The sequence below is a fragment of the Drosophila albomicans genome, chromosome X (assembly GCF_009650485.2).
Source record: "Drosophila albomicans strain 15112-1751.03 chromosome X, ASM965048v2, whole genome shotgun sequence".
In the NCBI taxonomy this organism is placed as follows: domain Eukaryota; kingdom Metazoa; phylum Arthropoda; class Insecta; order Diptera; family Drosophilidae; genus Drosophila; species Drosophila albomicans.
The window spans coordinates 19,093,022-19,119,200 of NC_047627.2; the positions used below are offsets into that span (position 1 = coordinate 19,093,022).

The 26,179-nt window shown below is 37.7% G+C and overlaps 3 protein-coding genes and 1 non-coding gene across 4 annotated transcripts; 1 reads left to right on the top strand and 3 right to left on the bottom strand.

The window, feature by feature from the left end:
• The first annotated feature begins 3,991 nt into the window (after positions 1-3,991).
• LOC117577760 (protein mab-21-like) lies at positions 3,992-9,066 on the top strand. The gene is made up of 3 exons (XM_034262671.2): positions 3,992-4,918; positions 6,643-7,199; positions 8,110-9,066. The coding sequence occupies exons 1-3, from the start codon at positions 4,716-4,718 to the stop codon at positions 8,457-8,459; spliced, it is 1,110 nt and encodes a 369-aa protein (XP_034118562.1). The 5' UTR covers positions 3,992-4,715; the 3' UTR covers positions 8,460-9,066.
• A 7,257-nt stretch (positions 9,067-16,323) lies between these two features.
• On the bottom strand, positions 16,324-21,455 carry LOC117570744 (pancreatic lipase-related protein 2). Its single transcript, XM_034252569.2, has 3 exons — positions 20,681-21,455; positions 17,503-18,404; positions 16,324-17,440 (listed from the first exon to the last, which is right to left on the bottom strand). The coding sequence occupies exons 1-3, from the start codon at positions 20,796-20,798 to the stop codon at positions 16,853-16,855; spliced, it is 1,608 nt and encodes a 535-aa protein (XP_034108460.1). The 5' UTR covers positions 20,799-21,455; the 3' UTR covers positions 16,324-16,852.
• Positions 21,456-23,616: 2,161 nt separating this feature from the next.
• Positions 23,617-23,723, bottom strand: LOC117578344 (U6 spliceosomal RNA). The gene has a single exon (XR_004573378.1). It is a non-coding gene; the product is annotated as a U6 spliceosomal RNA (small nuclear RNA).
• A 580-nt stretch (positions 23,724-24,303) lies between these two features.
• Positions 24,304-25,116, bottom strand: LOC117571983 (uncharacterized). Its single transcript, XM_034254493.2, has 2 exons — positions 24,733-25,116; positions 24,304-24,671 (listed from the first exon to the last, which is right to left on the bottom strand). The coding sequence occupies exons 1-2, from the start codon at positions 25,030-25,032 to the stop codon at positions 24,468-24,470; spliced, it is 504 nt and encodes a 167-aa protein (XP_034110384.1). The 5' UTR covers positions 25,033-25,116; the 3' UTR covers positions 24,304-24,467.
• Between the last annotated feature and the right edge of the window lie 1,063 nt (positions 25,117-26,179).

Consider the following 26,179-nt stretch of genomic DNA (forward strand, 5'->3'; position numbering starts at 1 on the left):
AGTTCACTAAACATGAATTGTTTTTGGCTTTAAAATTCGCAAATTGTATTTGGAATAGTTTCAGTATTTAGTGTATAAAATATAAATGCTTAAAAGAGTTTTGTGTGTGTGTGTGTGTGTGTGTGTGTGAGTTGAGGATAGACATGAATAATATGCTCGTGTTGGGGATGCATGTGAAATTGTGTTATTGTTCTTTTCCATAGAAACTTGGGGCAGTTGACCAGTTGAGCAGATGAGAAGCGGCTGAGAAGCGGCTGAGAAGCGGTTGAGAAGTTAAGCAGCGGCTCTCGCCTCAGTCTCAGCTGGACAGACTGATATATCTACAAGATAAACGACTGCGTTGATGGTCAATGGTCGAGGGTCGACGACGACGACGACGGCGACGACGACGGTGTCGGTGACGCTTTTTAACAAAAACAACAGCAAGAGCAAAGAGCGAGAGCAACAACAATAATAACAAGAAGCAAAGACAAAAGAGACGAAGGAGCAGAGCTGGCGGAGCAGCAAAAAAGACAAACGTTGCGGCGACAACGCAGCAAGTGACAAACGTTTAGATGGATGGATCGTTCTTCATTTGGGACCAAAAACCGAACCGAACCGGACCAGGGTTCGGGACAGAGATCGGGTAGGGGCAGGGGGCAGGGAAGAGGGGAATAGAGGGGAAGAGAGGGGGAAGGGGAAGGCAAGACAAGCGAGCAAGCAAATAAACCAACCGAAAAACGCGACGATTGCACATAAATTATATTCAAATTTCTTCAAGATCTAAGAGATATATAAATACGGGAAAAACACACACACACACATACAGAGACAGACAGTCGCACACTTATAAATTTATAGTACATGCTCGTTTCCACTTTTTACCATTTGGTTCTCTTGTCCGTCTGTCTTTTGTTTCAAATTTATGCAGATATGCAACTGACGATCTGAGCACTCTGAAAATCCCAAATACCATCGCATCGCATCGCATCGGATCATCATCCACCTGGCCACAATGCCTCACTGATCTCCCCCTAAAAAGTGGATACTATAAATTGTGATCACTTTGAGCGATCTATTGATAATAGTTCACAATATTCATTTGCCAGTTGTGCAGATTATTTCCATCCTAATTTACTCATTTTGAAACTTAACAAATATATTTATTAACCATATTTTATTCCTAGTGAAAGTCTGTCTGTGTGTGTTTGTGTGTGTTTTGAACCTGTTTGATTAGCTATTAACATATCAGAAGTGTCCATAACTCTTGTGGAAAATATGTATATCTCTGCACATTAATCTTTATAACTAATTGATCGTTAAACAACTTCATCACTTGGATATCTCAAATAGCTTGCTTACAGTTAAGTAGTTCCTGTTTTTCTCCTCAAATGGGGCTTCGATTAATATTTCAAGATATCACAAGCACAGCACTAATATATTTCTAAATACTCAAACTATTCATTAACAATTTAGTTTTTGGAAATTCTTTCTTTTGGGCAGCAGATTGATTCTTGAACTTGTCTTGCACTTGATTCAATTGCATTGAAATTGAAATGTTTTGCATATTTTAAATTGAAAATAAAATTAGTTTTTATTTGCCGAAGAATAATATGAAATATTAAATCTGAAGATACTAGTTATGTTGAGTACTAACAACTTATTAGGTCTTCAGTTTAAAATTTTACATTTATGTTAGAGAAAAAAAAACAAAACAAAAACGTTTTATTGCTGTAACATTTGCCTGCAATAAAGCTGAAATAATATTTTATTCAATGCAAAAACATTTATTTTGTTTTTATATTTAATAACTACTGTTATCAGAGTAATTTATTATTTTTACTTTATTGGTTTTCCGTCCTTTTTTTGTAAAGCAGCAATATGTAGTAAAAACTATTTTAATTTAATTTGCTTTATATTATACATTTTATTATTCTATATATTATATATCTACGATTATTTTACTTTAAATTATTATATTATTTAAAATTTATTATTAAACCTACATTAATTTTTAATTTAAATTTGATTTGATATGTATATTTTTAAGCTTTAATTTCATAGCAAATATATTTTAGTTTAAGTATGACGAATGAAAGACAATCTTTAGATCCAAGTTTAATTTTTTTTTTTAGGATGAGTTTTTACAGTTGCTTTTTATTGCAGTTTATTACAGTTGCTTTTATTTATACATTTGACCTATGAATGGAAAACTATTTCTTCTTGATTTTTTAAATTCTTTGTGTTATATTCATTCATTAGATTCTTACATTTGATAATCATATTTAATAAATATACATTTTTTCACACATTCTTGGAGGCATTTCAAAGAAACGAATGACGAACTACATAGCTCAAATTTGATATGAAATTAATACAATATTTATACAAATATCGCATTAGTTTATATCTAGTATATCATTTGAAATTCCTTGCGAATCATTAAAATGTTTAGCGTATTCAAATACAAATGGAAATATATATTTTAAGAGTATATTATACAAAATTTTCATTTGATCATTTCGCTGTGTTTTCTTTTTGTTTACGAGAGTGTTTTGTCTGTGAGTTTGTTTTATGCGTCGATCGTTGCTGTTTGGCATCGTTTTGAATTAGTTGCCAGATGACAAGGAATTTCAACTAATTGAAAGATACAAAACAAATTTGACGAATGCTTTGATCAGCGACAATGCGGAACACTTGTCTTTAATGTCGAGTCGTCGCTTTAACTAGCCTTAAATATATGTGTATAGTATAGAGACTATGTTAATATGTAGTATGAATACTACCTGCTGAGAAGGAGGTGGACAGAAGGAGAGGGAGAGAGGCAGAAGGAACTGGAGGTGGGGCAGACGGCGGTTGAGAACAACGCTGTCAAAAATTGCCAACTGGCACATTAATCCAGGCGACATATTTATGAATGTATCTGTATCTTGTGTAGCTGCGCGAGTATCTGTGAAATGTAAAACTTTTGTGTGTTCGTGTATCCGTGAGATATAAAGATATCGTCGTTGCTGTTGCTGCCGTTGCTGTTGCTGTTGTCTCTTTGGACGAGGGTTGCTCGCTGCTCGTTGCTAAATGAGTGCACATTTCAGATAAATTATTGCACACAATTCGTGTACGACGGCGTCTGGCACAAAATGTATTTAACAAATTAAATTTACACACACACACACTTTGAGAGAGAGGGAGAGCGAGAGAGAGAGGGAGTGCAAGCGAGAGCGCATGTGACTTCAAAGAGCGCGCCGCTGCATGACGTTTTGCAGCGTCGTCTCAAAAGCCGACGGAGCGACAAGCCGCCGGCTTCATTCTCCACTTGCCTTCTCTCTCTCTGTCTCTCTTGGTCTCGCTCTCTGTCTGTCTCTGCGCGAGGCGGAGCTTGCTGTGCGGCCAATGAGCGTGCGCCGCTCACATAGATACTCTGCAGCGCGAGATACTCACTTACAGATACAGACACACACTTTGAGATACTTTCACATGGACTGCGATTAGTCAGCGTTGCTGTTGCTTGATTCTCTTTCTGTTGCTTTGCTTCTTGCTTTTTTATTTTTCTTCTTTTGTTTTTTTTTTTTTGCAGTATCTTAAAGATATTTTTTGTGCTGCTGCAGCTTGGCACGAGACTGAGCGACAATGACACGGCCGCTGTCACGTGACACTTTGACAGTTGCATCTGTATCTGCATCGGCATCTGTGTAGCTGCGTATCTGAGTATCTGAGTATCTGTGTATTTGTATCTGTAGCTGATGCTGCTGCTGCAGCTGTATCTGCATTTGCATCTGCGCTCGTGTCTGTGTGTGCAGTTTTTTATCTGAGCCAACTGCATTTGTGGGTGTAATTCATGAGATTACCATTCATGAGATGGCGGACACACACACACATACAAAGAGTTGCACTTTTTTTTCCCTGTTTTTTGCGCAAACATCGTTTTTTGCTCTCGGTGTGTGTGTGTGTGTTGGCCGAGCGTTTTATCTGCCAAAGCTGTAAATATCCGCGAGATTTACAACGCTGACGACGCCGGACCGACAACAACGACGTCGTCGTCGTCGTTGTTGCGTATCTTTTCATATGAATCGGTATCGGTATCGCTTGCCAGGCATTCGACAGCACGACAAGAAGACAACACAACAACGACTCCGAGTCGCAATAACGCATAACGAAACGCAACCGTAGAAACGCGCAGCTAATCCCGGCCAGAGCCAGATATCGGACTGATGCGGCTGTTATCGATGCAGATACAGATACAGATACCGATACAGATACAATATCTGGCCGCTACGTGCTCGCGCTTTCGATTCAACGCAATATAACACGCTGCCAAAAAAAAAAGAAATAAAACAAATACAAATACAAATACAAAAAAGTTCGTGTTGTGCTCCACTTGCAGCCCATTGTTGCCACACGGCGCTGTCAACGTAACTCACAATTGAATTGTTCCTTTGTCTTCAGTGTCGTTTGTTGTGCGTCCCACTCGCAACCTCCAGTCTCTTCCTCCGTTCCTCCCCCCCTCTTCTCCACTTTCGTTGTCGATGCCATTTCCGATTTGGCATCTTCAAAGTCGCGTAATTGGCATACGCCTTTGAGGTCACGGCCAAGCTTCGTCGCTTGCGTTTCGTTTGTAGTTAACCGCCCAGCGATCGCAGCTCCCAAGACGATCCCAACCAGACCGACAGTCGTCAGTTGTCAGCAGTTTGTGAGAGTTGTCCTGCTTCCACCTCCCCCCACCCACTTGTATATCCATAATGTTGGTCCCGCCGGACATGTTGGCCGCCCAGACGCGCATCATTTACCAGATGAATCGCTTTTGTGCCGAACGCGTCCAGGCGCGCATCTTCAAAACGGCGACGGCCATTCGCGAGATCTGCAAGATCGTTCAGGACATACTCAAGGAGGTCGAGCTGCAGGAGCCGCGCTTCATCTCCAGCCTCGTCGAGTGCAATGGCAGGTGAGTAGAGCAAGCGGTATGGAAAGAATAATATAAATGCGAACATCAATAAAGGGAAGGGGAATGTTTTATAAGTTCTTAAAGTTACAAATGAAATTAATAGGAATAGCTATAAATAAAGTTCTACTAAATTCATTTAAAACCTAGCATGCAATATAAAATAAAGCAATATTCTTATTTATAAACTAAATTCGAAATGAAATTAAATCAAATTTATCAAGGTTTTTGAAACACGTAAAAGAAATACAATTTGCAAAAAAACTTCATTGCAGTTTTATTTTTTGTGTATTGATTGCATTCTTGCTTGCAATTAAAACTAAATTTTGAAATAAGATAAATGGGATGTTATGGGAATAGATAACATTCAAGCTAGATTCTTAAAGAGAAAAATTGAAGTAAAGAACTTCATATTTATTTATTATTTTTGGCAAATTTATAAGTAAATCCAACTATTTTATATAAATTCGAATATCATAAAGGGGAATATGAATTAATAAATTACAATACCTTTCAATTTTTCAGCAGCATTTTATATTCTTTGTTTGCATTCTCTATGTGTCCCATATATTATTTTAAAGCTAGATATCTACATACATACTTTATTTTAAATATTGTTAAGTATAATGCTACAAATTTATAAATTCTTCAAACTTTATTACCATATTATTGAAATGAACAGAACTCTCAAAGATACGACTAATAAATTTGTTACAAAATTATATAGAATGCAACTTTTAGTTTAAACATGCTTCATAATATTTGGCATTCGTTAAAGCTGCAATAAATTTATAAAATCTTCAAGTTCTGATTTATTTGTTGGTTGATACAATAATCAAGCTGTTCCTCTAAGCGTCAAAACTCCAAGCTACACCTCAACCATTAAACTATCAATTACATTTTTACAGCTTGATAAAATCTTGGACTAAAATCATTGCGACTTAAAATTAACTCACTAATAGAATCACGAACTGCAGTCTAGGTGATCGATTAAAACATTTATTTGACAGATTTGAGTTCTACAATTTTATGAAGTTTTCTTTTAACTTGTCAGTATTATTTAATTAAACTTGCTTTATTCATTCATTAAATGTTCTTAGTAAGTAAGGTCAGAGTTTTTTTCAAACTAGGTTGACGTATATTAATAAATTATTCTATGCGAGAATATTAATTAAACATTTTTCTCAATGGTGAATCAATGAATCAACTTACATTACAGAATTTAAAATATGTAAACTCAAAATGTAAAAATTGCAATAAGAAAGCAAAAATTTACTCTTACTACTAGATTTTTACATCCTTCAATTGCTTGGATGTGAAATTTCCAGTCGAATTGTTTTCTTTTCTCTTCAAAATCCTTGAATTGAATCCGACCAGCTGTGATTCTCAATTGATTTTATCAGACTCAAGTTGAGGTGTAATAATTATTCAGCAGCTCAAAATATTTGCCTGGTGGCGAGTGTCATTGCCACACGATGTTGCGATCGATATGAGGCGATCTTGACAGCAATGACGTTGCATGTTTCGCAGAGGTGAATTGATCTGTTGCTGCCACAAGACGAGCAAGTAAGACTACATAAGTAAGGGCCACACAGTGTGGCACAGCGATGACAGACAGCAGTCGACTGAATTACGCCGATCCAATTGCCACTAAGATCAAACGCGATCGATTGCCTTCGACTAATCCGATGTTGTTGATTCTTTTTGTTATCGTTTGGTTGCTTTAGGTTCGAGGGCGTGGAGGTAATCTCACCGAATGAGTTCGAGATTGTGCTCTACCTCAATCAGATGGGCGTCTTCAATTTCGTCGATGACGGCACTCTGCCCGGCTGTGCGGTGCTCAAGCTGAGCGACGGACGCAAGCGATCCATGTCATTGTGGGTGGAGTTCATCACGGCCTCCGGTTATCTGTCGTCGCGCAAGATACGCGCACGCTTCCAGACGCTGGTGGCTCAGGCGTGCGATAAGAGCATCTATCGGGATATGGTGAAGATGATTGGCGACACCAGCGAGGTGAAGTTGCGGATACGCGAACGCTTTGTGGTCCAAATAACGCCGGCATTCAAATGCTCGGGCATCTGGCCGCGATCGGCGGCCCATTGGCCGATGCCGCACATCCCGTGGCCGCATCCGAATATCGTGGCCGAGGTCAAGACGGAGGGCTTTGATCTGCTGTCAAAGGAGAGCATCGTTATGCAGAACAAGAACAACAACAATGCGGCCAGCATGGAGGGCGATGCTTGGGTGCTCAGTTTCTTTGAGGCCGAGAATCGTCTGTTGCAAGGTACGTGAACGAACGAATGAACGGTAGCTTAGTACAGTAGACACTCGCAAAGTGTAACAACTTAGTTTTGAATCTAATTTTGAACTTACTTATTTTTATTTTCATACATTCTTTATTCCTTTAATTTAATTACTTCAATTCTTATTTTAGGGAACTTGGAAATTTTCGAATTTCTAGTTTTAAAATGAATTATTCTTTTATTTTTAATTCAATTTAAATTTGTCGAAGATTCACCTTTTTGGAAGCTCTTATTTTTGATTCAAATTTCAAATACATTCTCTGTTTAATGTATTTTCAAAACAATATTAACAAAACACAAATGCACTGAACTATTCAGGGAAATATAGTATGATTTGCATTTCTTTAAATATGTGCAACACAACATAAAGTTTAGTTGCAATTTCAGATAGATTAACAAATTCTGATTTCTAATTTCATTCAACTTTTCTTTTTAAAACTTCAATTCATCATTTCATTAAAGTTTGAATTTCTGAATATTCTTATTTCTGATTTATTTTAACATTTTATTGATGTGTTAATTTCTCTTCAATTATTTAGATTCAATGCAATTTTTTAAAAGATTGAACTTATAGCAACCTATTTCAATTTCAAATTTTATTATACTTTATTCTTATTTGAAATAAATCTAATTTCCAATAATTAATATACCAAAAAATACTAAAAATGCATACCGAAGGCTACGTTTGGTACATTAATATACTACTACATTGTTATTTACTTTAATAAAAACGATGCAATAGATATAGTTTGTAAGTTTAAACTTGTTATCTTAAATATCTCTCAAAATATTTTGGGGTATGCAAATTTGTGAGCTTCTACTGTACTTAGTAGATTCTATTGCACACAGACTACTGACTACTGACTCTTGTTGCTGTTGTTATCTTCAAAGGTGGCTGCCGTCGTCGGTGCCTGAGCATACTGAAGACGCTGCGTGATCGGCACTTGGAGCTGCCCGGCAATCCGATCACCGCCTATCACCTGAAGAATCTGTTGCTCTACGAGTGCGAGAAGCATCCGCGTGACTTTGAGTGGGACGAGAGTTGCATTGCGGATCGTTTGAATGGCATCTTTCTGCAGTTAATCTCGTGCCTGCAATATCGACGCTGTCCCCACTATTTTCTGCCCAGTCTCGACATGTTCAAGGGCAAATCGCCCAGCGCCTTGGAGCAGGCGGCCAAGCAAGTCTGGCGTTTGACTCGTGAGATGCTCACGAATGCGAATGCCTTTGAGAAATTGTAAATGCCGTGGCCAGAGAGAGAGAGAGAGAGTGAGAGAGCGCAAAAACAAACAAATAAAGCAGCAGAGAGAACGTTAGCAAAAGAGAGTGCCATGTGTGTGTGTGTGTGAGAGAGAGCGTGTGTAAGTGTTTTTTGTTTGTATGAGTCAAGGTGCTAAATTTTCATTGTCACTGCGCGGCGGCGTCGATTGCGTTGATCTGATAAAGCAACTCTGCCTTCAGTGGCTGCCATTTGTGTGCCATGAGTAAGTTAGTAAGTGTGTGCGAGTGTGCGTGTGTGTGTGTGTGTGCATAGCAACAACAATAGCGAACAGCGAAACCCGAAGTGTTAATGCAAAGATGCGAGATAAGCCGCACATTGCCATTGCCCACTCCTCAAATCCAGCAGAAAATCTCGCAAAAACAAAACTTCTACTGCTGTTGTTGCTGTTGTTGTTGTTGTTGCTTCGGGCTCCTCTTTGCGCTGCCATTCCCTTGTGCATGCCTCGCTGCTTATCCAGCGAATATTGTTTTTAATAACTCTCCGCTTTCGACATGTGCTCACTCTCTCTCCTTCTCCCTTTCGCTCTGCCTGTGCTTTATGGCAAAACAATGGCAACAGCAACAACAACAACAAGCGCAACAACAGCAGCAGCAAGCGAAACAAAAGCAAAGCGGAAAACAAAACAAATTCAGCAAAAAATCAAAACTAAGCAACAACAACAAGAAGAACAAACAAAAAACAAAAAGAACATTGGCGGCTTTCTTTGCATGTCCGCTCAACTGTGAGAGATGATTGCCAGAGTGAGAGAGAGAGCGAGAGAGTAAATTGAGTACTTTACACAGTTAAGTACTCATTGTAGGTAATAAATACCCCAGCATGGGAAATCGTATACGATACAACTAAATATTAAAATTACACACATATGAGCTACCTTGCATACATATTTGTATGTGGACTTTATTCATTTGTTCTTCGTGAATCCCGAATTAAAAGCAATTGAAAATATTTCGAAAATACTTTTCCGCCCCCTTAAGAAATGTGTATTAATTTCTAGGTTCGAAAATTAAATGTTAAATGTTCCCAAATTTTTCAACTTCTTGGTTTTATTCATATTTTTTTGTTTTATATAAAATTAAGATTGTATTTAGATTGCTTAAGAAACAGTTGAATGCAATAAATTTTAAAACAGCCCAAGGCAATTAAAAAAGCTACTCTCGGGGATTTTAATTCGGAAATTTTGATAATATTCTATGTTTAAATATATTATTTATATAAATTGAATTCGAACTGTTGATATTTACATTTAAAATGTCTTAATCGTCTTATATATTAATGTATGACATGAATTTGAATATTATAATGTAAGCGAACTTTGAAAATATTGTATAGTAAAGCATATAAGATTTATTTTTAAATTCTTAGACAGTCAGAATTGGCAAGCACAATTCGAATAACATTTTTTGAAATATTTAAATTGCCAGAAATCTATTTTAAAAGCGTTTAAATTAGCGAAAAATGAGTCAAGCCTTTTAGGGTAGCGATAACTTAGAAACTTTTAAAGATCGTATTAAGAATAGTATGAAAGTCAGTAACAATTTGACTAAAAAAATTAGATATGAAGAAAAGCAAAATTAAAAGAAATCTATCAAAATTATTTCCAAATAATAATAATTGTTTGTGCAATTTGCGATACAATATTTTATGGAATGTAGAAAACTTTAAGGTAGATAAATGCACTAGAACTGAAAACTAAGGAAAAGATTCGAGATCGCACTTAAAAAATATATTCGCATTTACTCCAGAAATGACATTAAGTGCATTTCCGGCAAAAGGGATCCATGGCAATGGATTGGCAAGCATGTCATCGATGGGATCGTGATCAAAATGAGGCTCATTAAAAGTGACTGTGGTTGCTCTGCACAGATACAAAGAGAGCTATAGAGAAAGAGACAGAGACAGAGAGAGAGAGAGAGAGAGAGAGAGAGAGAAAGAAGGAGCGAGAGGAGACGGTGAGTTAATGTTATGAGTATTGAGGACATTGTCGGATCGCCGAAAAAGAATTTATTTGTTGCTCTTAGGACAGAGACAGAGACTTCGAATGGGAGTTGGAATTGGAATTGGAGTTGACGCTGGAGACTTTGGAGACATTGGAGACCGTGTAAGCAGCTGCAGCGACAACTGAGCATCATTTTTATGACCCTTATTTATGGTTATGTGCTCTCGCTTCCAAATGGGGTCCAAAACAAAAACAACAAAAAGCGAATGAGAAAAAAAGTTTCAGCGAATTGTAATCGATATTTTGTGTTGCTCGCTTTGCCAAGCGATTCTCCAAAAACCGCTGACAAAAGATGTAATGCGATTGCAAGAGAGTGGAGGAGGGGCAACAAGATGGAGGAGAGGGTGAGAGGGTGAGAGCACAAAAAGGAATGCGATAGCCAAAATAACAAATTATGCTCAAACACGCAGGATCATATTACACAGTACCTTAGACACAAGAATCCTGCAGCAGTGGCAGCATCATCAAAAACGCCCAACTCATTCACAACTGCGTAGTGAAGTGGAGAGGGCGTGGCAGTGGAGGAGGCAGAGAGGAGGGGAGGCAGCTTGGGAACAGCAGCATCAGGTGACGGGCAAAGTGCGCAACGTGGCAACCAGCAAACGTGGCACGTGGCACGTGGCCACATCCCATCCCATAAGCATGACCTCCAGCTCTCGCTCTCTCTCTCTCTCTCTCTCTCTCTTTCGCTCGCTCGCCATGTGGACCATGTGAATTACCGCAAGCTGCACGCCCTCGGCTGCTGATAAGGCACGTTTTCTGCCAAGCAGCGAAGTGTAGAGAATGAAGAAGGAGTTGGGGAGGGAAGAAGGGGAAAGGGGAAAGGGAAGCTGGCAGGCAGCTTGTGTTTTGACAAATTATATTTGAAATGCAATTAACAAAAACAAAAACAAGAAAAGGCAGCATCGCAGTCGCCGTCAATCTTCCCGCTGGCGAAACCTTTATTCAGCTTTAGCTTCAGCTTCTTCTTCTTCTTCTTTTGGCGACGTCCTTTTTCATGCGCAATCCTTTGAGCTGTCACAACTAAAGCCAAACACAACAACAACAACAACAACAACAGCAAAAGCATTTGCTTTGATTTCGCTCGTTGACATTTTTTCCAGCTCAACCCCTTTCACTCCCGCCTCCGCCCCCACCAACAACACTAACAACAACAACAACAGCCGCCCTTTGAGTGGGCGTGGCGCGCGTTGACAGGCGGCTTGCGATAATGTCACAGCCACAGCCACCGCCACAGCAATCGCATTGTTAACATCCTTTTTGTTTTTTGTTTTGTTTTTTTTTGTGCTTTTCCTTTTGTTGCTGCTCTCCTTTGTCTTAATTGTTTACTAATGATATTTAAATTAGTCCTCTAAATGTCCGCAGGCGATTCGCTTTGAGTACGAGTATTATTCACTCGGCATTTCCTTTACTTCACCTTCGGTCCAACTTCCCTGCAGTTGACACCCGGCCACAGCCACAGCTACAGACACAGCCACAGAAAAGGGTATGCCTCAAAGCGGGGCGTGGTACGAGGGGCGGAGCGGGACAAAAACCCATTTAACATTTACAACTGCGAGTTTTGCTATAACAAACAGCTGCATTACAATTTTACTCATTTGTTATCACAATTTATATTCCGTTAATAAGTACATTTTTATGAGAGTCTATTTTACGTATATTCTATTTATTTTTATTATTTTTAAGCATTTCATTTGTGAATAAATACAATTTAGTAATACAAAATTAGAGTACAGAAAACAATTAGAAATTACTTGTTTTTGTTGCAGTGTATTATTAATTTAAAATAACATTATTAATTTGGTGTAACTAAACAAATATACCAAATGCTATATTTGGTATATTGATATAGTACTATATTCAAAGTATACCACAGAGTAAAAAGTATTCAAAATAGTTTAGAATATACCAAATTGGTATACCAAAAAATACTAACTAAAGGTTATACTCAGTATATTTAAACAGTACCACATTCAAAATATATCACAGAGTAAAAAGTATTCAAAATGGTTTAGAATATACCAAATAAGTATACCAAGAAAATACTAACTAAAGGTTATATTCGGTATATTTAAACAGTACCACATTCAAAATATATCACAGAGTAAAAAGTATTCAAAATGGTTTAGAATATACCAAATTGGTATACTAAAAAATACTAACTAAAGGTTATATTCGGTATATTTAAACAGTACTACATTCAAAATATACCACAGAGTAAAAAGTATTCGAAATACTTTAGAATATACCAAATCAGCATAACAAAAAATACTAACTAAAGGTATATACTCAGTATATTTAAACAGTACTACATTCAAAGTATACCACAGAGTAAAAAGTATTCAAAATAGTTTAGAATATACCAAATTAGTATACCAAAAAATATACTAACTAAAGGTTATATTCGGTATATTCAAACAGTACTACATTCAAAGTATACCACAGAGTAAAAAGTATTCAAAATGGTTTAGAATATACCAAATTAATATACCTAAAAATACTAACTAAGGGTTATACTCAGTATATTTAAACAGTATTATATTCAAAGTATACCACAGAGTAAAAAGTATTCAAAATAGTTTAGAATATACCAAAAAATACTAACTAAAGGTTATACTCGGTATATTTAAACAGTACTACATTCAAAATATACCACAGAGTACAAAATATACCAGATTATCAGATCTGATATCTAACTGTTCATACAGACAGACGGACATGGCTATATCAACTCGGCTGTTGACGCTGATAAAGAATATATATTCTTTATAAAGTGGGGGATATCCTTTTCTGCATGTTACATACATTTCCTGCACAAAGTTAGAATACCCTTTTACCCTTTGGGTAATGGGTATAAAAACTAAAATAAAACTAATCTCTCAACAATAAAATAGAAGTTTGTACGGAAAAAGTAAAGATGCAATAAATAAATTCGATGTTAACAATGCAAACAACTTTAGAACAAGTTTCACCAAAATAAAATGTTTTGTAATTACTAAACATTAAGTTATTTATAAAAAGTTAGTTAGTTTTATTTAATATATATATAATTAAAATTATAGTTTATGATTAGAAAACATACCCAAAATTATGTAACACTTCAAACGTTTCGAAAATTTTGGTGCGAATAAGAAAACTATTTTAGAATTCTTATGTAGAATTCGAATTTGCTTGACACAACACTTCCTGAAATGTTTCTCAGTACTTTACACTGATTTCTGATGAATTTCTTAATTGCGGAATAATTAGAAATACTTTAGACATTCCTTAACATGGTTTGCTATAAACCAAGTCGCCTGGATTCGATTAGATCGTTGTAAAAATTCCAATTATTTAGATGGTATGCATATCCTGTCTGTCTGTGTGAGCTCGGCTCGGAAACTGTGGCGTCTGGAGTCTAGAGTCTAGAGTCTGTGAGACATAGTTATGTCGTCATTATCAAAAACACGTGGTGCAATTTAACAAGCTGACACACAAGGAGCACACGCCACAAATTATGAATATCAAAAAATGTGCGCAAGATAAACGATGCAGGGAAAAAAGGCAAATGCTAGAGTTGGGGATGGGGTTGATGAGAAATAGGGGAGTGGACGGAGGGAAGGAGGGAGGAGAACTGGGAGATTGGAAAATTAGTTTTCCACGCATCGTCAGCAAACACAATGGAGCATCTCACTGGAATGGGAATAGGAATGAGAATGGGAATGGGAATGGAGGGAGGGAATGGAGGGAGGGAGGTAGAGTGGCACCTACACATGATAATTTACAGCAGATTGTCGCCTTTCGCCGTAGCTTGACATCAGCTGAGTGTGAGAAAGAGAGAGAGTGAGGACAGGAAAGTGAGGAGGCTGCAATAGATGCAACGTATTTTTGGATGGGCATTTGCATTCAATTACGGCAGCTGTGAGCCGGACAGATTTATTTATATGCCAGCGCCATAAAGAAAGCCCCAAAACTGCGCCACAGTTACAGTCGAAGAGAGGGGGGAGGAAAAGGAGGGGAAAGTTGCCACGAGGTGGAAGAGTGATGAGGCAAAAGAGTTGGCGGCAAAACGGAGGCTGCGCTCAATCATAATTATGTGATTTGTTTGCCACGCCGACGACGCTGTTTAAAGGGGGGAATATTCGGGTGGGGGGAGGAGGGTTGGGAGTGGGAGTGGGCGACTAATTAAACGCACCGTGCAACGGTGTGGCAAGAGAGAGGAGGAGGAAAGGGGTGGCATGTTGACGTATTGTCGCTTGTGTCTCGTCTAGTGCAAGTTATGACATTTTGATTTGAGTTTCATTTGATGTCGCTCAGCCGTCGTTTGAGATTTATGTGGAAGGGGGGTTGTGAAGGGGTAGAGAGGGGCAACTAATTAAGACGGAGGCATGCCCCACAGCTGTGGGCAATTTAAAAAGCCAAAGGATTCACTTAGATACATTTTTTTTTTTAAGTAGTGCATCAAATGCTAATTGCAGTGGCAGCTAAAAGAAAAAAGAGAAGAGAAGGGGCAGAAGATGAGGCACGTTTGTATGTGTGTGTGGCACAGTCTGTGACACTTTGGGCCAACACAGAGCGGCAACGATAAACATTATTAATGAATGCATATTATGGGGCATGCAACACGACAAAACAAAAAAAGGTTCTCGCAACAGATTCCAACTTCGAATTCAACATCAACATCAATTTCAAATCGAAATCGAAATCCAATTTCAATTCCAAGAAACGAGAAAACCCAGAATGAACGCTACAACCTCAAAGATTGTCAACATGATCATCAAGTGACCCAACTGGATGCCCACATGCTCGTGTTTCGTCGGGATCGGAATTGGAATTGGATTCGGGATCGGAATCGGAATCGGAATCGGGGGGGCCCAGACCTTGGCCAACCTTCGAGCAACCTGTGGAATGTGTGTGCAAGATACAAACATAACAAAAAAAAACACAAAAAAGCCAAAACACCAAAAAAAAAGACATGCGACAAAAGCCAAAAAGTGAAAGAAATGCAGAGAGTGAGAGAGAGGGAGAGAAGCAAAGAAAACTAAAAAACAAAAACACAGAAACACAGAAACAAAAAACGAGTCAACGAATCAAATGCAGATAATATCAATTATATGTAAAAGATACACACGCATGCGATAGATACATTCGTCGCGATAAGCATTTAAATTATTAACAACAACAGTTGACAACGGCATCGACAACAACAACAACAAGCAGAAGGATTCATGACACTAAATTTATGCACAAATGTGTGTGTTTGTATCTTTAGCTGTATTCGTATCTGTATCTTTAGCTGTATTTGTATAATTCATTAGAAACAACTGGCAACTTTAATCATAACCCATAGATTGAGACTGAATCTGAATCTGAAACTGAAACTGAGACAACGTTCCCATGGCTGGCAATCTATAAAGAATCTCTGAAATGGAATTTCTTCAATTGCAACTAAGATATTCAAAGTATTCGAACCTCACTAAATATTTTGATAAATATCAAGTTAGAGATTAGCCAAGTTTTGACTAAGCGACAAATGCTTGGTGTAAAACGTTTTCAAAAGCATTTTCTTTAACAAACTAGTTAAATATTATCATCGTATAATAAAGTTTCTTGGTTAATATCTATAAACAACATAATTAATAATAATCATTAATAAAAATTTTAAAAATTTAACAAAATGATTTTCAGTTATGAAACACTTCTAACATAAATAGAAGTAAATTTCAGCCACATTGTTTTGTTTCTATCTCAATATAAATTAAAAATCTTTGTTTTTTTTATAGATTTCCCCAATCTGATAAATCCGACGACGGCGGCAAACTTCAATTAGTAATTCGACTAAGGCATAATTATTTTCACTTTCGGTTTATTTTCAAATATTCATAAATATTCTAAGCAAAAAAAAGTTGAAAAAAAAAATGGTTAATTAAAGCGAATATTATATAAATAACAATTAGGTATACGTATATATAATACATAAACATACAGATAAATAACATTGCGCGCTCCCAGTGCTCTAATTTATGATAGATACAATCGCATATCTTATTTTATAATCGAATACTATAATAAAATACAAAATGCTTTTGTTGTGCCTTTGCGTGCGTGCGTTCCAGCGGAGGCGGCGTGGCATGGGCGGCGAATAAAAGCGGGAACAGTTTTGTTTGCGTGCGCTTCTTCCGTTCTCACACTTAGCGAGGACAGCCACCACACACATTTCGTGAGGTTGTTGATTGGTTCGTGTCTGGACTGAAGCGCAAACAGCAAGCGGAAAAAAAGTGTTGCCGTCTTTTGGGCATGTCACAGCAAAGCTTTCGATTAAATGTCTAAGTGGGGGGTGGTGAATGTGTATAGCTTGCGAATGGTTGCTGTCTCGCCTAATCCTTGCAGTAATGCGTATGCAATACATTCTCCGTATTCGAGAGAATGGCGCCCTCGTGCAACGGACAGAGTTTCACATACGTCTCACTCGATTCCATCGACTCGATGAGCACGTACTCCAGATAGACGCGTGGCGCCGAGAGCAGTCGCCAGGTGAGCGGATTGAGGAAATTCGTCGAATACTCCCAAAAGACCGTCGCATGTCCCGGATCACGCAGATCCTTGCCGGCCAGCAGCGCCGTGTACTCGTAGCCGGGCTCAAAGTACATCGGTTTGGGTGAGAATTTCATGCGTTCGGTGCTCTTGCGACTGTGCTCGTCATGCACGCGTATGGAGAGCGTGCCAATTTCACCGCCATGCAGCGTGCTCTCATCGTGACTGGATACGCGCACTGTGATCTTGTAGTGTTGACGGCAGAACGGTTGACGCTCGCCAGTCATCAGATAAAACACCGGAGGTGTATCCTTTGAGTTGATCAGACCACGTGCCTGCGCTTGGCGATAATCGTGTGCGCTGTGTAAGCCCATGCGCATGCACAAACGTCCTGGCTCATCGCAGCTGCTGCATTTGGCATCCTTGAAGCTCTACAGTATGAAAGTTGCAATTAGTCAAGCCGTTGAGATAGTAGCTTAAGTGATCTACTTACGTCGTAGGAGTCACAGGTGATGCCGAGGAAGGGACATTTGCTGTCAATGCTCTCGGTGAAATACTGTTCGCTGCGTATATGATTACAGCCGAGAAACTCTTGCATCGTGAGGAAGAGCGTTGCCTTCTGATTGTTCTTCATCACATCCTGCAGCTTCTTGTTGCAGCCGGGATTATCAAAGCCTCCATTCGGATAGAAATCAACGTGTCCCAAACGCTGAATGATACCCAGGCCGCCCTTCATCAAGGGGTTCGCATCAGTGTGCACAACATCCACGAAATGCGCATCGGTGCGATCCAAACGCACAATGGGATCGGTGTCGGTGAAGAGCGGTGCCGCGGGATCCAAGCCCGTAATGCGTCCCATTTTCAAGCCAAAGTCACGCTGCAAATGTGTGCCCGCATAGCCGGATAAATGGGCGCCCAGCGAGTGACCAATGATGTGCACCTTGTCCAGATTCGGCAACTGCAACTCCTCGTACAGCATGTGAATGACATGCGCCGTTATGGCTCCCACCAATCGTATGTTAGCAACAGCCTGGACGTAGGGGGGATTTGCCCCGTGACCCCAATCGATGAGGATCACACTGCAATTGTCCTGACAGTTGTTTAGTAACGCCTTGGCCATTTCGAGCATCCATGGTATGTTGCTGTATTCCAAGTAGCCGTGGACCAGCAAATAGATGCGACCTCGGGGATTTATGCCCAATCCTTGCACAGCATCCGGATCGGTGAGATCAATAAACTTGGGCTGATCGAGCGTGCTTCGTGTGTGGAGCGTAAAATGCGCCTCGATCTCCGATGGCTTCTGCGGATGCACGCTGATCGTGCGTGTCACAGTGTTCCATGGTCCGTTGATCGGAAAGCAGCCGTAGACGCCGAAGCACTTTACCTCGTTGATGTCTGTAAATAGATGGATGCAAAATAATCTAAATGAGTTTCTTCAACCAAACGCAAAGTTCTATTTTATAAGTTCAGTTACAAATTATGCACAAAGAGAAGTTTTCAATCATGTATTAAAAATTCTTTATACATAATTTGAGACTTAGAATTGAGAATTGAATTGAGAATAACTTAACATGATTTAATTCTTAATTTATTTTAAAATTGCGAATGTTTTTGTATTCTTAGGTTCACAATTTTATATATATATAAAATAATATAAAAGACATATATGTCTTTACAACTTTTTCGCTCTATGGGCTTATTTCTATCATTCAAAGAAGTTTCAATAATTGTTTGAAGTAGTCATATACATAATCTGTCCTAAGAAAATTTTTATAATTTTAAAAGATATGCCGTTTTTTGTTACCTTCCAAAAAGGAAATTAGTTTTTATTATTACAAAAAAGGAAATGGAAGTAAAATAGCTACGATAGTTAACAAAAAAATCTTTGAAATTTAAACCAAAGTTCATTAAAACTTTTTTACTTTTTTTTAAATTTGGTAAACCTGATAAAGAAGTATATAATTTATACTCGTACTATAAATATCAGAACTAATTATATTTGTGAAGTTATTTTTTTAAGGATTACGTTTTCAAAGAATGAAATAGAATTAAAAACTGCTTGCTAAAGAGCATCTAGTAGTCGAGCATTCTCTTCGTTTACCGATCGTCAATGGATAATTACAATACTAAGGCGCTGTTGGACGATTGCATTAATTATGCTGTTCGGAAGTCATTGGGCCTGTTATTGACGGTTTGGTCAACCGCATCAACAGTTGACAACGTCTCTTGGGGACATTTCCTTCCACTTGCTTAAAGTACCACGAGATATGATCGTTGAGTCGATCGATCGATCGTTTCATAGCCTTCGTCGGCTGCTCAACGTTGCGTGGCATTCAGAAGTTGGCTTCTGTCTGTTTTTGTCTTCCGCTCGGCTGATCAATAACGTCATTGTTATTATCGATATTGTTGGTGTACCTTTTTCTTTTTTTTTATCATTGAGCCATTGAGTATGGCAGCTTATCTGAGTTAGCTAGTGTCTTATTTATATTTATATCGGAAGTCTTCAATTAGATAGGCGTGTGTATACGCCGATCTTGTCGTCAATAGATTATCGAATCGACTATCTCGAATTGCAAGCTACGAGTAGAATTTGCTTGCTGACCGAAATGCAAAATTCTTTTCGAGTTCATATGCAAATTGTGTGCATAAGGTGACTGAACGATCATCGGCTAGATGAAGCTTTCCCTTCTCATCTTCCGCATCGACAATGAGTTGAACGAACCATTTGAAACCAGAATGTTGTTTGCACAAGCCACAAATGATCATTTGAAGATGCTCTCAGACTTCAACTGAACTCGTTGTCTGAGGGGGCCAAAGTCTTGTCTCGTTTGACTAATGAATGCAGCTAAACTTTCAATCTACCTGTGAAACCTTAGAGCAACCAAACGATCAACTTCAACTACTGATATGATGCAGTTTTTAAGAGGCGAGCATCACTAGTAGTTTGCTGACTTGATTTTTAAAAGTATTACCTGTTTGTAAATTTGGAAAAAGTCGTGTGTAAATTTGATACTGTTATGTGGTTAAGAAAGGAAATATCATATACCAAGCAGCGGCAGAATTTAGAATGCTCTGGGAAATATCAGATAAATACATATGAGAGTTCTACCAATAATTTATAAATATTTGACAATCTTAATATTGCGAACTTTTGTATTAAAAATTTGAAAATCTCTTATTATAATCGTAGTTACGAGTTTGCTAATCAATATATAGAATAATATTGCACAGCTCTTTGATAAACCTCTTACTGTTGTTAACGTAAAGAAGGGAAACAAATAATGAATATGGAAAATCCTTTTTAAAACCCATCTATTGTTCTTTATAAACTTTAGTAATATTATACCACTATTTGATAAGATTGTTTTATGGTTTTGAAGAATTTGTCGCTAGGCCATAAATCTCTACTTGACTTTAGTAATATTATACGATCGAAGTAATGCTAGGGCAGCGCACTATCATATAAACACTTTGTCTACTTGTTGCGAAATTTATAGAAATACATAACGATAGGTTGTAATTATATATCTTTGGGAGTAGCATTCTAATTACTTGAGTGATCGGTGACAAGTTCTGTTAGCTTATGTTACAGTTTGGCGACTGTTGAGTAACAACAAACCAGTATAAGTGTTCTATAAAAAAAAGCTGTCCAATCTGGATGGATTACTTACCGCTTTTGGGGGCAGGTGGCAGATCGATTAGTGTGTTGACTGCCGCACGACTCGTGTGATTCGCCAAGTAGAGCATGGTCTGCAGCATGAGGCCGCCTGTTGTGTTTGCCACATACATCTTGCCACGAACGGTTCTTGTCGGTTGTTCGCTACTTCTTCTTCTTCTTGTTTGCTTAGTTTTTTGCAAGGTTTTTCTTTTTGGGTTGATGTGTTGCTGCTGTGTTGCAGTCAGTCTACATTTTAGGCAGGAACTAAACGAGTGATTTTTTTTTGTGCACGTTCACTTCACTTCACGTCAGAGTTTTGATAATTGTCTTTATAGAGATAGTGGAGCTTAACTTAAGTTGTACGATTTATGGGTATTGAATGAATTGTTTTATTGTTGGTTTTTTAATTAAGTTAAGTTAATCTAATCGCTCACACACCTGTCTCTATCTGTTGTCAGTCAGTGTCTGTTTTGTCCACTTGACGTTTTTGTGTCCACTCTGATTTCGTTTCGGGTTTTTCTTTTTGTATTTTCGCCTATTATCATTTAGTGTCGATGTCTCTATTATAAGTACTACGTGTGCCTAAGCTTTGCACGTTTTCTTTGCAATCAATCCGTTTGTTCTTTTTCGCTTTCGTTCTCTAGCTCTTTCCCGCTCGCATTCGCGTCGTCACGGTTCCTGTTAGCATATGTTTCTCGTTCTCGTTCTCGCTCTAGCTTTGAGCTATTGTAAATCACTTGCTGTTTTGTTTGTTGTGTGTTTCACGCTTAACGACCGTCAAAGCACTGAGCCGATCAGCTGCAAGCTACGCAATTTTTATGCCCGATCGATCGCTGACCGAAAACGAAGCGACGACGATGGCTCAAGTTAAGCTTCGGCACTTCGTTTGGTAGTTCGGCACTTCGTCGGCACTTCGGCTGATGCATGAGCGAGCGCACCGTTAGCGAACATGGGGGAACTTCAGCCCTGAGAGATAAGCGAGAGGTCTCCCTTCCTCCGCCTCACCCGCCCCAACTGCTGCTGCCTTGCACATTTCTTGCACAGATGCAAAGTACAAGCAACCGTTTACTCTTGATGCATTTTTTCAAGATAAGAACGTCGAAGATCAAAGTCGCAGCTAGAAACTTCAACAAACTTCGATTTGTAACGGCTTTTTCTCTTTCTCTTTTTCATTCTTAATTTGCATATTGATGCTAGAAGGGAAATGCAAATAGTAAGCGAGAAAGAGAGTGAGGGGAAGAGAATTGTACTACGCTGTGTAGTCAGAGCAACTTGGACTTTGTGATAAGCTAGAAGACAGATTTGAGAAGAGGGTACAAACTGAGTGACTGTACACATAGAAAGAGAAAGAAAGAGTGAGAGACAGAGAGAGAGAGTCTTATCGACTTGCCAAAGATCGACAAGAGACACTAAACTCAAAACTGTGTCAACCTCGTCGATGGGTGGGAGGTGCACTGCAGGTGATGTCAATGTCTGGGGGGAAGACCTTATCAATGATGAGAGACGCTTGTTCCGTTTACGGATTCAGACTGAGCTCTCCTATACTATATAGTCTACTATATGTGTCTGTCTGTCTGTCTGACTGGCTGACTGTCTGTGATTCGGACTCAGACTCAGACATCGACGGTCCAAAGTCCAAAGGCAAAGGTGTTTACCGGTTTCTTAGTTGTTTGACTTTTCCACCAGGATTTCATTGCGCCATTGACGTCAATTGGCTCCATTGCTGCTGATGCTACTCGATCACCCAGAATATGGCATCGCGCTCAGTTCTTATCATCAGTGGATGCTCGCTCGTCTTCTGCTCACACTCGCTTATACATCATTTGTTTGTTTTTGTTTACGAGCACAAGCGATCGTGCCCACCATTACCACCATCCTTTCACTCTGTCTCTCCCGCTCGTTCGCTCTCACTCTCTATCTTGATCTCACACTCTTTAAGTCTCTTTCCCTCTGTCTATCGGGCAAAAAATAACCCGAATCAACCGGGATGCACAGAGAAATCTAGACTCAGCAGACTAGTGTCTACACTTAACTGAGAATTAGATTTGAAATTATTATTTCTTGCATATCTTTCTATTTTTATAGTAAATAATAATCATGCTTTAAAATTTTGACTATATACATATATTTTCTTTTTTTTGATTACACAACCCGAATATGGGCTTCTGTGAAATTTCATAATCTTAAACATTAATGCGAATTCCCTTGACTTCTGATTAGCAGCTTCAACATGTTCTATAAATAGATTTTTATAGGGTTCGAACTTTTTTTGCGTATAGGGTAAACAACTCATTTGTGTACACTATCGTTGCAGTTGGCAACAAGATGTTATTAAAAGGCAAAGTCTGTTTATTAAGAACACAAATTGATCGATAACCAATGACAGCAGGTAAACAAGAGTGTAAGAAGAGTATTGACGTCGCCAGTGTTTTCCTGCGTACAATATTTGCGCGCACATGTGTTTACAACAATATGATTTTAAAGTGCAATATTGAATAACACAACTACTACACATGGAATGCATTAGGTAACTGTTCCACTGCAGTGGGGGGCAATTGCTAAGCTATTGAGAATAATACTAAATGTAAAAATGTAAAATCGGACATCCGCTTGAATAATTAATGTCACCTCCAATGCTGATAGCACTAATTACTTTTGTTTTATAGGTCAAGTGATTATTATGATTATTAGTGTGTTAAAGGTCATGCGAGGGATCTAATCGTTATATAAGTAATTGCAATTCATATAATAGGATTTTAAAATTCAGTATTAATACGAATTTGAATTGAATTTTAAAAAATCTACTTTATTTTTATTTTATTTTTCTTCGATTATCAAGAAAATTAATAATAATGATTCATTATTTAGTAGATATTATTGAATTATCAAATAATTGTATAATATAATAATATATAAAAAAAAAAAACTAAATCAATAAAATATCTACAAAAAAATGTGGAACGCTTCACGATTTTGCGTGTCATCCTTGCGCAGGGGCCATGCTAATCTTCTCTGTATCGTTCCAATTTTAGTATATGTTCTGCCGAAGCAAGAACGAATGTAGCTAGAAAAGTGCGCTATTTATAACGTGATAGTCCTGAATAAGCAGTTGGGAATTACAACTAGCTTGTCAAATTTGAAATTAGCGCCATCTATGTTTTATTTTACAACTTGGCAGATATATTCACGACAATAATAATAATAATAATTTTGTCTTTTTAGAAACTTTATTTTGATTAGTATTTATATTTAATAAATTTAACTTTCTGAATTCTAGTAAATACCTTAAAAGCCATTTATAAATGTTAAATAATATTAATTAGTTAAGTTACTTGTTGCCGCCAACAGATGGCGCTTTGTTTCTGTCTAGTGTTACCAGATCGTTGTTTATAGATAAAATGTTCATTTTCTTTGCATTTGTAGGGATGATTTTTCATTTTCCAAATATGTGAAAGAGCAAATCAATATTACAAGGTATTCTTTTAAGATTTCGTGGCAATAAAAAATCTTTAAGAAATGTTTACTGACAAGCAAATAATATATTTTAATTATAAACATAATTTACTCCATTTTAATTATAAATTTGCAAAATACATTTTTTTTATTTCAACTATATCATAATATAACATAATAATTTCTGCTGTATAGTTACAAAAAGTTGTATACTGATTTATATATCAAAAATACTGTTTAAATAACATCAGCATTAATAGGCTGAAGATTTAAAGACAATGCAGACTACATTTAAAATAGTTAACAATACAATTTGACTAGTCGAAATATAGTTTATCATAATTAAATCAATTTCCCAACTGCTCGGCGAGCGTTCTCAAGCCGTTGTCTGCCCAGCCAGCACCAGGATCTTTGGCCACCGCCGAATAGATCATGGTGGAGCCATCCTCAAACTGTTTCATGGCCAAATACGATACTCCCTCCTCCAGCCAAACGTACTCTTCGTCTTTGTCGGCAGTCGGATCAACTCTGCTGTTACAGGCATCGCCATACTGCAAAAGATACCTTGTGTTATATATGCGTATACTTAATGTTTGTATTATTAATCCTCACCCATTTCTCATATGTTTTTGTGGGCTGATGCGTTTGCGTCCAGCGCAACACTTGCAAATAGAATCGTAGAAATTTGCGGACATGTTGCTTCACTTCCGGCGAGCCCGATCGATTGAACTTGATCAGCTCATCTAGTGTGCTGCGGCAGATGAGACGATCCTTTGGCCTGCCCAGTGTCTGGCACATGCTCTTCGCCACCCGCATCAGGCAATCGAAATTGTAGTCCAGCTCCTCAGTCAGCTTAATGGGTCCAGTCTCATCCTCTTCGCGAGTGCGGCGATTGCCCATAAACAGAGGCATGACATTGAGCTGATTTTGTTGAAATAGCAAAACAAATAGAACAAACAAATTTCTGTACAATTCGACTGACAGCTGACAAAAGCATATTCAAATAATAGATTAACAATAAAAACAAATCAATTGCATCTATATTTTCGTTTCTTAGTCATAAATGCGGATCATTAGCCAAAGGTTGAAAAGTTATTAACAATAATATTTGTATCATAGAATTGTTTTACGTTTTAGAAGCACTTGTTGCTCTTTAGACAGTCGCAATCAGCGACTTTAAGAGAACGAAATCAAATCGTCTGGTAGAAAAAATTCATTGAGGAGCGTTGTTGATGCGTCGACGCTGTCAGCAAGTGATGCCAAATCAGCTTTTATTAGCGGTTGTAGCTTCGTTTAACATCAACGGCGATATTTTGAACATATTATGCAAAATTACTTCGGTTTAAAAATCAACACATAATTATGTTTTTATTTATATATTTTTATTAAATATTTTACATGTATTGCTTAAAATCAGCGTTAGAAAAGTATTTCAAACATATTATAGAAAATTAGATTTAGAATGGTAAAAAATGAATATTAATATGAAATTAGCATTAATAAATTACAAGGTGTGTGTTATTCTGATTATAATGGTTTATCGTATATACATATTTCTATAAAATGTATAAAAATGTTAATTTACATGTAGAATATGTTAAGAATGAACTTACAATATATTATTGAAAGTCAATTTTATAATTGCAATTGCAAATAAATAAAATCAACCGAGATTCTAGATTCAAATTTACGCTTGTTATTCGATTCCAGTCAATTTTCGTAGGCTCACGTTGGCGTGGTAAAAATTTGAAACAAACTTGAACTGCGAGGAAGCATAACAAGAACTGTCGAAAAAAAATTATATCTTTATCTTTTATAGTCTCTGAGATCTAGGTGTTCATACGGACAGTCGGGCAGAGGAACATGGCTATATCTGTTGACGCTGGTCAAGAATATCTATACATCAGAGAAGACTTTTTATTATTCACAGTGTATGCAAAGCATCAAAAGCCTTCAGACTGACCAAGAGTAAATACTGAATCTAGAAGCTAGACTATTTGCTGTGGTCTAAGTCAGTTAAATATTTATATTTACTTCGCAAGCTTGGCAAGCTCTAAGT

Excerpts from the sequence above, each read along its gene's own strand:
- LOC117577760 (XM_034262671.2), top strand. The coding sequence starts at position 4,716 with ATGTTGGTCCCGCCGGACATGTTGGCCGCCCAGACGCGCATCATTTAC. Across the intron at positions 4,919-6,642 it reads CTCGTCGAGTGCAATGGCAG|GTTCGAGGGCGTGGAGGTAA; the intron begins GTGAGTAGAGCA and ends TGGTTGCTTTAG. Across the intron at positions 7,200-8,109 it reads CGAGAATCGTCTGTTGCAAG|GTGGCTGCCGTCGTCGGTGC; the intron begins GTACGTGAACGA and ends TTATCTTCAAAG.
- LOC117571983 (XM_034254493.2), bottom strand. The coding sequence starts at position 25,032 with ATGCCTCTGTTTATGGGCAATCGCCGCACTCGCGAAGAGGATGAGACT. Across the intron at positions 24,672-24,732 it reads CAAAAACATATGAGAAATGG|TATGGCGATGCCTGTAACAG; the intron begins GTGAGGATTAAT and ends TATCTTTTGCAG.
- LOC117570744 (XM_034252569.2), bottom strand. The coding sequence starts at position 20,798 with ATGTATGTGGCAAACACAACAGGCGGCCTCATGCTGCAGACCATGCTC. Across the intron at positions 18,405-20,680 it reads GCCACCTGCCCCCAAAAGCG|ACATCAACGAGGTAAAGTGC; the intron begins GTAAGTAATCCA and ends ATCTATTTACAG. Across the intron at positions 17,441-17,502 it reads TCACCTGTGACTCCTACGAC|AGCTTCAAGGATGCCAAATG; the intron begins GTAAGTAGATCA and ends TTCATACTGTAG.